The sequence below is a fragment of the Panthera leo genome, chromosome A2, assembly GCF_018350215.1.
Source record: "Panthera leo isolate Ple1 chromosome A2, P.leo_Ple1_pat1.1, whole genome shotgun sequence".
Classification (NCBI taxonomy): Eukaryota; Metazoa; Chordata; class Mammalia; order Carnivora; family Felidae; genus Panthera; species Panthera leo.
Window position 1 is genome coordinate 51,278,899 of NC_056680.1, and position 14,604 is coordinate 51,293,502.

At 41.7% G+C, this 14,604-nt stretch overlaps 1 protein-coding gene across 2 annotated transcripts in view; it reads left to right on the top strand.

Moving 5' to 3' along the window:
* FANCD2 (FA complementation group D2) overlaps positions 1–14,604 on the top strand; it is a 62,639-nt gene that overhangs the window by 42,295 nt on the left and 5,740 nt on the right. For both annotated transcript variants that reach the window (XM_042910672.1, XM_042910674.1), the window contains 9 exons: positions 6,282–6,392; positions 7,508–7,635; positions 8,734–8,827; positions 9,839–9,961; positions 10,763–10,856; positions 11,536–11,607; positions 12,322–12,360; positions 13,352–13,426; positions 14,170–14,244. In XM_042910672.1, coding sequence (XP_042766606.1) covers positions 6,282–6,392; positions 7,508–7,635; positions 8,734–8,827; positions 9,839–9,961; positions 10,763–10,856; positions 11,536–11,607; positions 12,322–12,360; positions 13,352–13,426; positions 14,170–14,244 — 811 coding nt within the window. The remainder of the gene's footprint in view (positions 1–6,281; positions 6,393–7,507; positions 7,636–8,733; positions 8,828–9,838; positions 9,962–10,762; positions 10,857–11,535; positions 11,608–12,321; positions 12,361–13,351; positions 13,427–14,169; positions 14,245–14,604) is intronic.

Sequence of the window (14,604 nt, forward strand, 5' to 3'; positions counted from 1 at the left end):
GTAGGTGAAAATAATTAAGTATATACTTGCTTTTACTTGACAGTCACCAAGGCACTGAGGTAGAGAAAATAAGGGAAAGCGTCTGTAAGTCTTATATAAATATGGTACTTGTTCTCTTTGGAGTGTTTTTGTCTGTATCATTTCATTTGATCTTGTACCCTCTGTATCTTATGCGACCAGTGTTATAACTCATTTGAAAATTAGGTGGGGGTGTCTGGGTGGCACAGTTAGTTAAGCGACTGACTTCAGCTCAGGTCATGATGTCGCGGTCTGTGAGTTTGAGCCCCGTATCAGGCTCTGTGCTAACAGCTCAGAGCCTGGAGCCTGCTTTGGATACTGTGTCTCCCTCTGTCTCTCTCTCTGCTTCTCCCCTGCTTGTGTTCTCTTTCTGTCTCTCAAAAATAAATAAATGTTAAAAAATTAAAAAAAAAAAAAAGAAAAAAATTAGGTGACTTGATATTGTAACAAATCTGGGCATCTGATTCTTAGCTAGGTTTGCTATGGCAGGTTTTCTGTAATAATGCTGGAGAGATTGTTAACTTAAGAAGTTGTTACTGGGGTGGGTGGAGGGGCGCACCTGGGTGGCTAAGTTGGTTAAGTGTCTAACTTTTGATTTCGGCTCAGGTCATGATCTCAGTTTGTGAGATTGAGCCCTGTGTTGGCACAAAGCCCACTTGGGATTCTCTGTCTCTGTCTCTCTCTCTCTCTGACCCTCCCTCTTGTGTGCTCATTCTGTCTCTCCCAAAATGAATAATGACATTAAAAAAAAAAGTTGTTACTGGGGCACCTAGCTGGGTCAGTTGGTGGAGCTTGCAACTCTTGATCTCAGGGCCATGAGTTGATCTCAGAACCCCACGTTGGGTATAGAGATTACTTAAAAATAAAATCTTAAAAAGAAAAAAATTGTTGGGGCACCTGGGTGGTGTAGTCGGTTAAGCGTCTCACTCCTGATCTCAGCTCAGGTCATGATCTCATTGTTTGGGAGTTCAAGCCCCACATAAGAATCTGCACTGATGGCTTGGAGCCTGCTTGGGATTCTCTTTCCCCTTTTCTCTGCCCCTCCTCTGTTTGTGCAGGCCCACACATACACACACACACACACACACACACACACACTCTCTCTCTCTCTCTCTCTCTCTCTCTATCAAAATAAATAATAAATAAAACTTTAAAAATAAAGTTGTTACTAAACAACTTGTAGATAAATTCCAGGTTATATGTTAAAGAGCTGAATACATTTTGAGCTAGGGTATTTAGAGATACTTTGCGGAAGGAATGGGACTTCATGGGACCCTGAAGAATAGATGGCCTTTGGGAGGTAAAGGAATGGGCTGCAAGGCATGGCATGGATGAAAGTAGAAATGAAGAAGACACATCTCTTAATTGCTTTTGCTCCTCGGGGCTGGGCCCTGGCTCCTCTCTTCTCGTATAGAGGCTTTCTGGGCAGCCTCACCCAAGCTTAAATTTGTGCTGAAATTTATCTTCTGAGCTATAAGCATTTATATCCAACTGCCTACTCAATGCTTCCTTAGATGTGTCGATGACATCTCAGACACATCACATCCAAAATGACATTTATCATCTTCACCACTGCTCCTTCGGCCTTGCCCAGCTATGTAGATGGCACCGCCAGTTGTCTGAACCAGAAACCAGAAGTTACTCTTTGTTCCTGTCTCTTCCACATTGGGTCACCAAATCCTGTTAATTTTATCTTTAAATAACATCTAAATAGCCATCTAGCTATCTGTTCCTCTCCTTCTGCACTGCTTTGAGACTCACATCATCTCTCACCTGGACTAGTTTCACAGTTGGTCTCTGCTTCCATTTGCCCTCGCTCAGTCCTTTTGTTCACACATCAGAGTGGTCTTTCCAGTGTAAACCCAACCTTATTCTATCCCAACTTTGGTTCTGGTTGTCCTTAGATTTTTCTTGAGTGCAAACACTTTTACCTTATTTCTAAGGCATCTTATTATCTGATTCCTGCTCTTCCACTCATTGTTTTACACTCTGCCCTCCAGCTATATGGAACTAATTTCAGCATCTTATATTACTTTCACCTGGAAGACTTCACGCATACTCATCCTTCTATAAGGATCCCTATCTTCCTTGATCACCAGTCTTTTCTAATTCATCTCTGAGATCTGGATTTATTTTTTATTTTTTATTTTTTATTTTTTTTTAGTTTTTTAAAAATATTTATTTATTTTTGAGACAGAGAGAGAGCATGAATGGGGGAGGGTCAGAGAGAGAGGGAGACACAGAATCTGAAACAGGCTCCAGGCTCTGAGCTGTCAGCACAGAGCCCGACGCGGGGCTCGAACTCATGGACCGCGAGATCATGACCTGAGCCAAAGTCGGACGCTTAACCGACTGAGCCACCCAGGCGCCCCTGAGATCTAGATTTAAACTTCATTTCCTCAGAACCGTTGTCTCAACCCCTAGGACAAGTAAGCCTCCTTCCTCCCTCTCTAACCCCTAATTTTTTCCTAATTCTCTGGTATTCTCAGGGCCCTGGCTGGCTCAGGCTGTGGAGCATGTGGCGCTTGATCTCAGGGTCATGAGTTCAAGCCCCATATTGGGTGTAGAGGTTATAAATAAATAAACTTAAAAAAAATACTCTGGTATCCTCTTATGGTAAAATTTAGCACATTTTATTGTAATTGCTTGTTAATCTGTCTTCCTTGCTAGACCATGAGCTCCTTGGGAGCTGAAACCAATCGTTATTATATCCTCAGTACTTAAGAACGGTGCCTGACAAAAGATTTGAACAGATGTTTCATCAAGGATATGTATGGGTGGCAAATAAGTAATGCAAAAATATTCAATAGTATTAGTTATTAAGGAATTCCAAGTTGGGGCTCCTGGGTGGCTCAGTCGGTTGAGCATCTGACTTTGGTTCAGGTCATGGTCTCGCAGTCTGTGAGTTTGAGCCCCTCATCAGGCTCCATGCTGACAGCTCAGAGCCTGGAGCCTGCTTCCGATTCTGTGTCTCCCTCTCTCTCTGCCCCTTACCCTGCTCATGTTCTGTCTCTCTCTGTCAAAAATAAATAAACATTAAAAAAAAAAAAAAAAAAGGAATTCCAAGTTAAAATTACAGCACAGCTGAATTAAAAAGACTTACAGTATTAGTGAGGACATGGGGTAACTAGAACTCTGACATGTTGCTGGTGGAAAAGTAAAATGGTGCACCCAATTTTGAAACAGCTTTGTAGTTCCTTAAAAAGTTAGATGTATGGGAATGCAAGCTGGTGCAGCCACTCTGGAAAACAGTATGGAGGTTCCTCAAAAAACTGAAAATGGAACTACCCTACAACCCAGCAGTTGTGCTATTAGGCATTTATCCAAGGGATACAGGTGTGCTGTTTCGAAGGGGCACATGCACCCCCATGTTTATAGCAGCACTGTCAACAATAGCCAAAGTATGGAAAGAGCCCAAATGTCCATCGATGGATGAATGGATAAAGAAGATGTGGTGTGTGTGTGTGTGTGTGTATATATATATACACACACACACACACACACACACACACACATACATACATACACAATGGAGTATTGCTTGGCAATCAAAAAGAATGAAATCTTGCCATTTGCAACTATGTGGATGAAACTGGAGGGTATTATGCTAAGTGAAATTAGAGAAAGACAATCATATGACTTCACTCATATGAGGACTTTAAGAGACAAAACAGATGAACATAAGGGAAGGGAAACAAAAATATAAAAACAGGGAGGGGGACAAAACAAGAGACTCATAAATATGGAAAACAAACAGGGTTACGGGAGGGGTTAGGGTGGGGGGGGGGAATGGGCTAAGTGGGTAAGGGGCACTTAGGAATCTACTCCTGAAATCATTATTGCACTATATGCTAATTTGGATGTAAATTTAAAAAAATAAAACAAGTTATATATATATAAAAAAAAAAGATATACACCTACCACAAAACCCAGCCATTCTACTGCTAGGTATTTACTCAAGAGAAATGAAAGCATATGTCTAATCTACACGAAATCTTGTGTACAAATGTTTATAGCAACTTTATTTGTGATAGCCCCAAACTAGACACAAATGTGCACCAACTGGTAAATGGATAAACAAATTTTCATATGATGGAATACTACACACAACAACATAGATGAAAAAAAAAGAATTCTACTGAATAGAAAGCAAGACATAAGAGTATATAACATTTGATTCCATTTATATAGAACTCTAAGGAAAAGCATATAATCTTGTAGTGACAGAAACAGATCAATGGTTGCCTATTGCCGGGTGGGGGGATGGAGTGAAGGATGGATTTCAAAGGAATATAAGTAAACTCCTGGGGGTAATGGATATGTTTCCCCCCCTCCTTTTTTTTAAGAGACGACGTGAGTTGGGGAAGGGGCAGAGAGAGAATCTCAAGCAGGTTCTACGCTCAGCATGGAGCCTAATACAGGCCTCGATCCCATAATCCTGGGATCACGACCTGAGCCAGATTCAAGAGTCGGACGCTCAACCGACTGAGCCACCCAGGTGCCCTGTTCATTATTTTCATTGTAGTGTTGGTTTCATGGTTTTATATATGTCACCTGAGCAAACTGATCAACATTTTACATACATGCAGTTTATCGGATGTCAGGTCTATCTCAATAAGCTGTTACCCCCCAAAACTTGACCTATGATAGGCCCTCAGAATACATTTGTTGCAAGACAGAAGGACTACCACTGGTGATGTGGAGATGTTCCTAGAGGAGTAGAAGATCTAGGGGTTCAGATCGTGCTGGGTCTTAAAGGTCAGAAGAATTTGAATGTTGTACAGAGAAGCAATTTTGGTTTTATGATCAGAGCAAGGATATAATGAAATCACTGTTTTAGAAAAATCCTTTTGGCAGCAGTGTGCAAGACAGATTGGAAAGGGATGCAGAAAGATCAATCAAAAGGTGTCTGATCTACATATGTGATGATAAGGGCCTGCTTTATAGGGTGGCCTAGGCTTGGGAAGGAAGGGACAGTAGGAGATAATCTGAAGATAGAATTGTCAAGACTTCTAGAAGAAGGAGTAATTGTTTTTGTTTTTGTTTTTTGATAAAGAGGGCACAGGTGAGTGAGGGGCAGGGAGAGAGAGAATCCCAGGAGAGGCGGGGGAGGGAGGGAGGGAGGGAGGGAGAGAAAGAAAAGAAAAGAAAAGAGAAAAGAAAAGGAAAGAAAGAAAGAAAGAAAAGTGGGAGAGAAAGAGAGAGAGAGAGGAAAGAAGGAAGGAAGGAAGGAAGGAAGGAAGAAAGAAAGAAAGAAAGAAAGAAAGAAAAGAAAGAAAGAAAAGCAGGGCTCACCCAAAGTGGCATTCGTGATTTTACCTGAAGTGTGTGGCTCATGTTCACCCAAAGCAGAGCTTGAGCTCACTCAAACCGTGATATTATGACCTGAGCCAAAGTCAGATACTTAATGACTGAGCCATCCAGGCGCCCCAAGGAGTAAGTTTTTTATTGAGCACTTCTGTGGATTTGACACTGATTTAACAGTTGACCAAGTTATTCCTGGTTTTTCTGGGGAGGAAGGGTGAGACTTTCTCTAAAGTGTAAGGTATGAAGGAGAGCTTTTTTTTTTCTTGAAAATGAAGGGGGCACCTGGGTGGCTCAGTCTCCAACTTCTGTTCAGGTCATGATGTTGCATTTTGTGGGTTTGAGCCCAGCGTCGAGCTCTGTGCTGACAGGTGAGAGCCGGGAGCCTACTTCAGATTCTGTGTCTCCCTTTCTCTCTTCCCCTCCCCTGCTCATGCTGTGTCTCTCTTTCAAAAATAATTACTAAAAAAAGTTTTTAAATTTTTTTTTTTTTTCAACGTTTTTTATTTATTTTTGGGACAGAGAGAGACAGAGCATGAACGGGGGAGGGGCAGAGAGAGAGGGAGACACAGAATCGGAAACAGGCTCCAGGCTCCGAGCCATCAGCCCAGAGCCTGACGCGGGGCTCGAACTCACGGACCGCGAGATCGTGACCTGGCTGAAGTCGGACGCTTAACCGACTGCGCCACCCAGGCGCCCCTAAAAAAAGTTTTTAAAAAGAAAAAAACCTAGGAGGACTGTTGGGTCCTTAAGGCAAGACTGTTTTAGGTGCACTTTAATTTGTAATATGAGGTTCAGAGCTGTGACTGAATTGGTCACCTGGGTACTTTCAGTGCTCTAGTTCTCCATTTTCTCCATTAACTTGTTGATGGTATAGCCTGGAAGCCAGGATTCTCAAATGCTGTCCAAGCAATCTTCCTAAAACTAAGCTCAACCGTCTTACCTTGACTTTCCCTTAGGAATGGATTTTTTCAGCCTCATTGTGTTCATTTACTGTACTCAGCCCTTGAGGTCCTTACTAACCGACTGAAGCAAGGAGAACCTGACCAAGCCTTGGAGGAATTGCTCAGGTGGGCCAGACTACATATTACGGAGTGTTGTCCCAAGAAACTCCTAGAACAAGATTAGCAATATTTTTTGGAAACCACTTGGGTGTCTCCCAATAGTCGTGAGAGAAATCGGTGTTTTCAGCTGCTTTTCCTCAGTTATATGAACTTCGTCACGTACGTATTCAGATAAACCCTGAAACATTAGAAACTGTTGAACAGTCCTACTAAATCTTTGTGCATCCTTCATCCCCAAAGTTTGCCTTTTCAGGTAATGATCTTGAAAACACTAGTAATCTGTAGTGAACTCTTGATTATCCAGGAACCTACTCTGTCTTTTAGTACGGTAGGGTAGTTAGGTAGCAGTAGTTACCACTGATCTTCTCTCCATCTTGGAAGAAGAGAAGCCTAGGCTGAGGGCAGGCAGTGGAGGAAGGAGGTGAGGAGATCTAAGAAGCATGGCTCCCAGCATCCTATCCCAGCTTCTCCCCGAGTAATTTGGTGTTTCTCTAACCTACTCTATGCTGTCTTTGGGTCTGCAGTCATTATTTATCATCCCTATCAGGCAAGACCTTACTTTGTTTTAAATATAGTGCTTTTAAATTTGTTTGACTTCCTTTCCATAGTCAATCAGAGAGTTGACTGTAGTTTTATTTCAACTACAATTTTGAATTAATTTGAATTAATTGTGACTCCCTATCTCCCATTATTTCAGTACAATGAAAACTGACCATATATGGCACGCTTATTTAAAAGCTCTGCTTTCTCTGCCTTATAATTTCCTTTCTCTTGTCCCTATAAATGTAGAATTTAAGCCTTATTCTCATTGTGTTGCCCTAGGCCTTAAAGAGCAAATAATTTGTCCAGGGTTGCTCATACAAGCATGGCATAGACTCCTATTTGGGTCTCTGGTGTACGTGACTCTTCAAGGCCAGCATTCCATCCACGGGGCTCTGTTCTGCCCTGGCTTTCTTCATACAAGGTTACAGTTCCCTATCAGGGTCCTGAAAGGTGATGGCCACAAAAGCACCTGAAAATGATTAGACCATTAAATACATAAGTGGACTTGAACAACTCATGAATTTAGACATATCTGTAATATTTGTGGTATCTTTTTTGTTTTGTTGTCTCCTTTACAGCCAGAGCTTCAATTACTTGCAGAATTTCTCTCACAGCATTCCCAATTTCCAGTGTGCTCTTTATCTCATCAGACTTTTGATGGTCATTTTGGAGAAATCTACAGCTACTAAGAACAAAGAAAAAATTGGTGATGGACTCAGCTCATCTTTTTTTTTTTTTTTCCACAAATAGGATTAATAATTCAAGTTTGTAAACTTAGTGCTTCTTAGGAACTTGTACGTTTTACATGTAAATCCCCCCCATAACTGTGGGTGTGCCCTCTTGCTATATCAAGGAACTATGATTGATCTCTGCTGACATTGCTTAGTCTGATTGGGTTAGTTCAGTTGGCTAGGTAATTTTCTGTTTGCCTTCTGTTTATTCATGTCTTTTTTTTTTTTTGGTAAATCATCTGAGATATTTGACAAAAAGAGATACAAACTACAAGGTAAATAAAATGGGTGGGAGAAGGAGAACAAATCAAGATTAAGTTTAAAGAAAAGCTGAGCCCCATTCCTAATCTTTATCTTTGGTCATAGCTCTTAGAATGCAGCTCATTGATTTATACATCCTAATTGGCAGTACAGACAGAACACCAGAAGAAAATGCAAAACAAACCTTTTATTACTTCCTGTTAATTTCAAGGGGAGCGTTTGGTGTGAATCTGAGGTTGCCATGGCTTATTGGTCTGCCCAGGAGGAATAAGATTGGTTTTCCTACTGCTCAGCAGTGTGTGTCTATTCAGTTTATGTTTGTGTGTGTCAGGACAGGGTAAGAGGGCGGAACGTGTTGAGTCTTAGGTTTATTTCTGGTAGAAGGACCACTGGAGCAGGAACCCATGGCAGCTTTTTTCAAATTGTCTGTTAGACTAGGAACTTCATAGTAAATATAAAAAAAAAAATAATAATCCTTTTGGGGTGCCTGTGTGTCTCAGTTGGTTAAGTGTATGACTTTGGCTCAGGTCATGATCTCACAGTTCATGAATTCGAGCCCCACATGGGTCTCTCTGCTGTCAGCATAGAGTCCCGTTCTGATCCTCTATCCCCCTCCCTCTCTGCTGCTCCCCCTGCTCACGATCTTTCTCTCTCTCTCTTTCTCTCTCTCTCTCTCTCTCTCTCTCTCTCTCTCAAAAGTAAAGTAAATAATAATAATCCTTTTGATCATTAATCACCCCCCAAAAGACTGGAAAACAAGAGTTTGGTCAATTTTCCATGCGTGAAATGCGTTTGTCTTGTTTCTCCAACAGCTTCATTAGCCAAACAGTTCCTCTGTCGGGTATGGCCAAGTGGGGAGAAAGAGAAGAGCAGCATCTCTACTGAGCAGCTCCATACTTTGCTCAGGTGAGAGCCTCGGTTTCCTTACATGAGCCAAATAGTCCATTTTGTCACTGTTGGGATCTCTTGCCTGGTCAAAGACTGAGGAATTACTGTGGTTAGGGGGAACTTGGAAACCATGAAGTAGGTTTGAAATTAACAAAAAGTTGGATAATTGTATCATACAGCTGAAACTAATGTGACATGATATGTTGATTATACTTGAAAAATAAAATAATTAACAATTTGGAATATGTAGATTGTAAGATCCTCTAGTTCTGTTTTATATTGTCAGCTAGTTCCTTATTATTAAATTATAGAGGAGAAAAGGGAGGAGTCTGTAGTTGTATTGTGCCTTGTTAACCAGAGTTTTGTAATTTTTTTTTTAAGTTTATTTATTTATTTTGAGAGAGAGAAAGAGTGCATGAGTAGGGGAGAGGCAGAGAGAATCCCAAGCAGACTCTACACTGTCAACAGGGAGCTGGATGTGGAGCTCAATCTCACAAACTGTGAAATCATGACCTGAGACACAGTCAAGAGTTGGACACTTAACCGATCGAGCCACCCAGGCGTCCCCAGAGTTATGTCGTTATGTATTGCCTACCATATCCAAGACTCACCCATCACTTCCAAAGTGTCTAACTGTATTTCCAATTAAAACATCATTTCCTTTACCTCCTGACAATTGTCTGGAATTTTCATCTTATTAAGAATAAATGCTAGGGGTGCCTGGGTGGCTCGGTTAAGTGTCCCACTTTGGCTTAGGTCATGATCTCAACAGTTTGTGGGTTCAAGCCTCATGTCAGGCACTGCTGAGAGCTCTGAGCCTGGAGCCTGCTTCAGATTCTCTGTCTTTCTCTCTGCCCCTCCCCCAATCATATTCTGTCTCTCTCAAAAATAAATATTAAAAAAAATTTTTTTTAAAGAATAAATGCTAGTAGTTATTGTAAAGCTCAATAGCTGGTGATATCTCAAGAAGGAAATCTTGATTTAGGAATTCTGTAACATGTGTTCATACTCCTATTGCTCTCAATGCAGCATCTACCTGGAGCATACAGACAGTGTTCTGAAGGCCATAGAGGAGATTGCTGGGGTTGGTGTCCCAGAACTGATCAGTTCTCCTAAAGATGGATCTTCCTCCACATTCCCCACCCTAACCAGGTAAAGGAGTTCTCTCTTCCAGTTCTTTCCCTAAGTTAGAATCACATTGTCCAATGTATGTGGTTTCCAAATAACCACCTTACCCTTCATCTAATTCTATTACAGATGGTAGGTACAGTAATTCATTCAACACATAGAACGTATACTGTGCATTCTTTCCAAGGGGTTCTCAATCAACCCATGTGAAAGGACCTTAGTGACGAATGAATTTTCAGTAGAGTCTTCAAAGACAATAAATATTTAGTCACCAAATGTGTCTTGTTAGTACTTTCATCCTTTAAAAGTGAGACTAATATTTTAACCACCTTTAGGATAAAATGATTATAGTATCCAATCATGTGTACATCTCAGTGGGTTTTTTGTCTCATACAAAGTTTATAAATTACTTTCACATTCTTTATGTCATTTAATCCTTTCATCGATTCTGTGAGTAGGTATCATTATCCCTGTTGTAGTGATGAGGAAAATGAGCGTTAGACAGGGAACTTACTCAGACTTACACATGCAGTAATTATGGAACTAGGAACTTGAATTCAGATCTTTTTACCACCACTTCATGGCTCTTTCCATGCCACTACACCGTTTCCCTTCATAAAGTTAATTCCATTGTTTCACAGGCCATCTTCTTGGACTCCTTTTTTAATCCTTTCAACCCCCACCCCCATTCTTTTACAGTGGACCCTAGTGAAAGGAAATTCAGAGAGGTGGAGAAGGAAATGATTTTTGGTTCCTTGGCTTCTTCCTAGGAAGTTCTATCTAACTAGTCATCCTTGTGTGGGTGTGCATATTTTCCCCTTTTAGGCACACCTTTGTCATTTTCTTCCGAGTGATGATGGCTGAACTAGAGAAGACAGTGAAAGGTCTTCAGGCTGGCACAGCAGCAGACTCGCAACAGGTGGGTCAGATACTCCCAGCACAAGAGGTAGACCTGACTAACTAGGAAGCTTCTGTGTCTTCTATTTCTTGGGTCCAGGTTTTCTTCTAAGCTACTTCCTTTGAGTTACAGAGATCCAGGATTCTTTTTCAAAGAACTCTTGGCTTAATTTCTTTCCTGTCAGTTTGAGAGAGGATTGGGTTCTGTATTCCCTGGCTACTTCCCAAGGGAATGCTCAGGCTTCTCCATAAGCCATAGCCCTGGAAAAAATGTCTTTGGTCCCATGCCTGGCAGCTTGCTGCTTGTGAGCTGGTATGAGGTGAGCAGGCCTGTTTAAGATGCTGTCACGCTGGGCCTTGGCAGTCCGCTAACCAGAGCTGAGCTAGACTGCTGACAGCATAGGTATCAGAGAAGCCACAGGGATCTGAACACCAGCAGGTGTGTTACAGAGGCTTTTTCCTATTTAGACGTTACTGAAGAGGAGTTTTCTTTTTAGAAACTCTCTCTGAGGTACCTTAGTGTTATATGTATGCGGGCCTCAGAGCCATCTTGTGGGTGCACTGGTAAGATCTCTGAAAGAATAATTGGCTTAAATTAATCTCTGAATAGCTTTGTAATCCAAGACCCATATATTATTGGGAATACAATAATAGAAGTACTTGGCTGATTCAGAAGTGCCTGTATATTTGATTACCCCCAGATTCATGAAGAGAAGCTCCTCTACTGGAACATGGCTGTTCGAGACTTCAGTATCCTCATCAACCTAATAAAGGTGAATGTGGAGGCTCCTTGACCCACCTCACCAGCTAACTATAGAAACCAACAAGGGTCCTGGCTTCCAAAATGGACCTTCCTGCTCCTTTCCCCACCCTTCCTTGGGGTTTGTTCTTCCCTGTCTTCCCTTATCCCTCTACCCATCCTGGATAACCCCTTCTTCTCTGAAAAGGCAATGTCTTTTTCCTTCTCTTCCTTCCTCTTTCTCTGTCTGTGCCACAGTACTATTAAACAGATCTCACCTTGTCTTGGGTCCTCTGTGATCTGAGTACATTCCCACTAGCTCCCTTTTCCAATCCTGAATGCCTTCTTTATCCCTCAAACACAATGTGTACTCTCACCAACTCCATGATTTTGCTAGGGTATTCTCCCAGCTCAGAATGTCATTCTCTCGCCTTTCTGCCTCTCAGTCCATCTGTCTTAAGGCTTCACTTCAAGGTTTGGACCTCTACAATGCCATCTTAATATCCCTGAGTTAATATCCCTGAGTTAGAGTAAATTTCTTACTCTTCTTTGCTTCCCTCTTCCTTTTTTTTGAATTTCAGTGATGGTGATTACTTTAATTTCTGTTTTGTAATTAACCATTGACATGCCTTTTTCATTTTAGAATTCTCTACACCGCCCAGAGCTGTGATTTGCACAATGGGGAAGAGGCTGGGGGTGCTCAAAGGAGCAGACCTCAGCTTTGGTTTCTTGTCTTTTGTGTCTCCAGGTGTTTGATAGTCGTCCTGTTCTGCATGTATGTTTGAAGGTGAGAAAATGACCTGGCCTTCGTTAGTATTTATTGTTCCTGTGGATCTCTAGAGATGGCCTTAGCAGAAAGGAGTTGCTTAATACTTTGTCCACAAGCCAGAATTTTCAGAATCTGTGCTAACAGGTGGTAGTTTAGAAAAGACAATGGATATGTTTTCCCATACTAGCTGGATGACTAGAGAAGCTAATTTTGCTATGAGTTTGAAAATTTTTGGTTTGAGTCTTAGAACTAGCAGGAGTAGATTCAGGGCGGCTGACTTTAAGAACAAAAGTCACTCCTGCCATTCCTTCCCAGGCAACAGGGAGGAAGGAGGGGTGGGTGATTGCTCTTTTTAAAGCCCATCGCTGGCCTCATGAATGTGGAAGCTGGTATCCTGATAACCACTGAACTCCTCTCCCAAGAGGAGAGCCCATATTAGCCTTAGATTTGATGACGGGTCAGGAGCTAGGGAATGTTATTGGGAGAATGTGTCTTTCCGACTCCTGATGGTTCCTTCCAAGTGAATAGCACCTTATTCTTGTTATCTTCTAGTCCCTCTCTTCCTCTTTACTCTCTCTGCCCTGGCCCAGTGTGGGAGATGGGTGAGTAGGGAGAGTGGTTTATCTGATTATTAAATTTGGCAGTTGATTATGTGCTTCCTCATCTCTATACCTTTTTCCTTTTGGGTGTAAGTGGTCCTTAGGGAGATGCGGTCCTCCTCTGTTTTCTGTGCTCTCATTCTTACATGGATCAAGGCTTCTGTTCATTGTCTGTGTCTAGGGTAGGTAAGTTTGCCTAACTCTGAGGCTTAGTTAGCAGGCCCATTTAGTTTTTGAATTAAACTTACATTCTCCAAATTAACCTTTTGGATTCCTCCCTGCTTATTTTTTATATACAAAAATAAGATAAAGCCCCTGGGCTGGGTGATGCTATGCTACCTCAGGCAGGGGCCGTTCTGGTGAAAGACCTCAACAGAGGTCATCACCAGTGTGTCTCTTCTCTTCTTCAGTATGGACGTCTCTTTGTGGAAGCATTTCTGAAGCAGTGTATGCCACTCCTAGACTTCAGTTTTAGAAAACACCGGGTAAGAACTGAGAACACAGAAGAAAGGTGTGCTCTGTACAGTTACTCAGAAGATACATCCATGGTGACTCCTGAGCCCGGAATGGGGGTGGTCCCATTCCTAGGATCTGGGCCACCATTCTACTCCTTTGGTCCACTTCAGCTGTCACCAAAGATGCCCATATTGGACCAAATATTTCAAAGTAGGCTAAACTCCTCAGACCCACTCTGATTTAAACCCACCTTTCTACTTTTACTCCAGATCTGGGGGTAGTTGTTCCTTTTAGCTTGATTTTATTGTGTTGCTGCATTCCCAGCACCTCATGGATCAGTGTGTCATTTGCTTATTCCTTTGCATTTCTCTAGGTCTACCCTCAGAAATAACAATAATAATAATAGTAATAGTAGTAAACAGCTCATTGTGTCATAAACTTTTTGCTATTGTAATGGATAGTCTGGAGAGTTTTTTTGGCCAAGTGAGATTCAGGGTTAGAGTAGTGAAATAAGGATAAAAACAAAGGATGATTCCTTACACATATTTAGCAAGTTTGCAAGACACTCTCACAGTATTTGGTTGGTTCCTCCTTATAACCTAGAAAGAGAAAGGGAAGGATAGCTAGTTAGTCCTCACTTTGAGGGCCAAATTGAGATCATTACCAATACAAGGCTGGGACCTGCAAGGTTTATCCTCTTTGGAGCCCTTGGTTGCATCTAGAATGAAATGAGAGCATTTAATATGGTATTTATGAATTTTGTTGGTTGTAGGAAGATGTTCTGAGCTTACTGGAAACCTTCCAATTGGATACGAGGCTGCTTCATCATCTGTGTGGGCATTCCAAGGTAAGAGGGGAGAGCAAGTCATTGCATCATCCTGCCTGTTGGCTTAATCTCCGTGTGATCAAGAGATCCATGGGCTCCACTTCCTTCATCCTTTTTTACCCTTCCTGAGTCTTTATTTTTGAGACTGTGTGTGTCCAGAGACAGTTTAATTCAGAGTGGTCAGATCCTTAGTTGCTAGTTGAAATTGGGCAATCACATAGAGAGGAGTTTCTGGCTCTGAAGTTTGACTCAAACTCCATAGCACTATTTCCTGTAGAAGCTTCTCTTTGGTGAGAGATAGAGAATGTTGGTGGATGTGTTGCTGCTATAAAGTACTCTGGGTGGGAGGAATGTTATATAAGTGATGATTTTCTGCTAGAG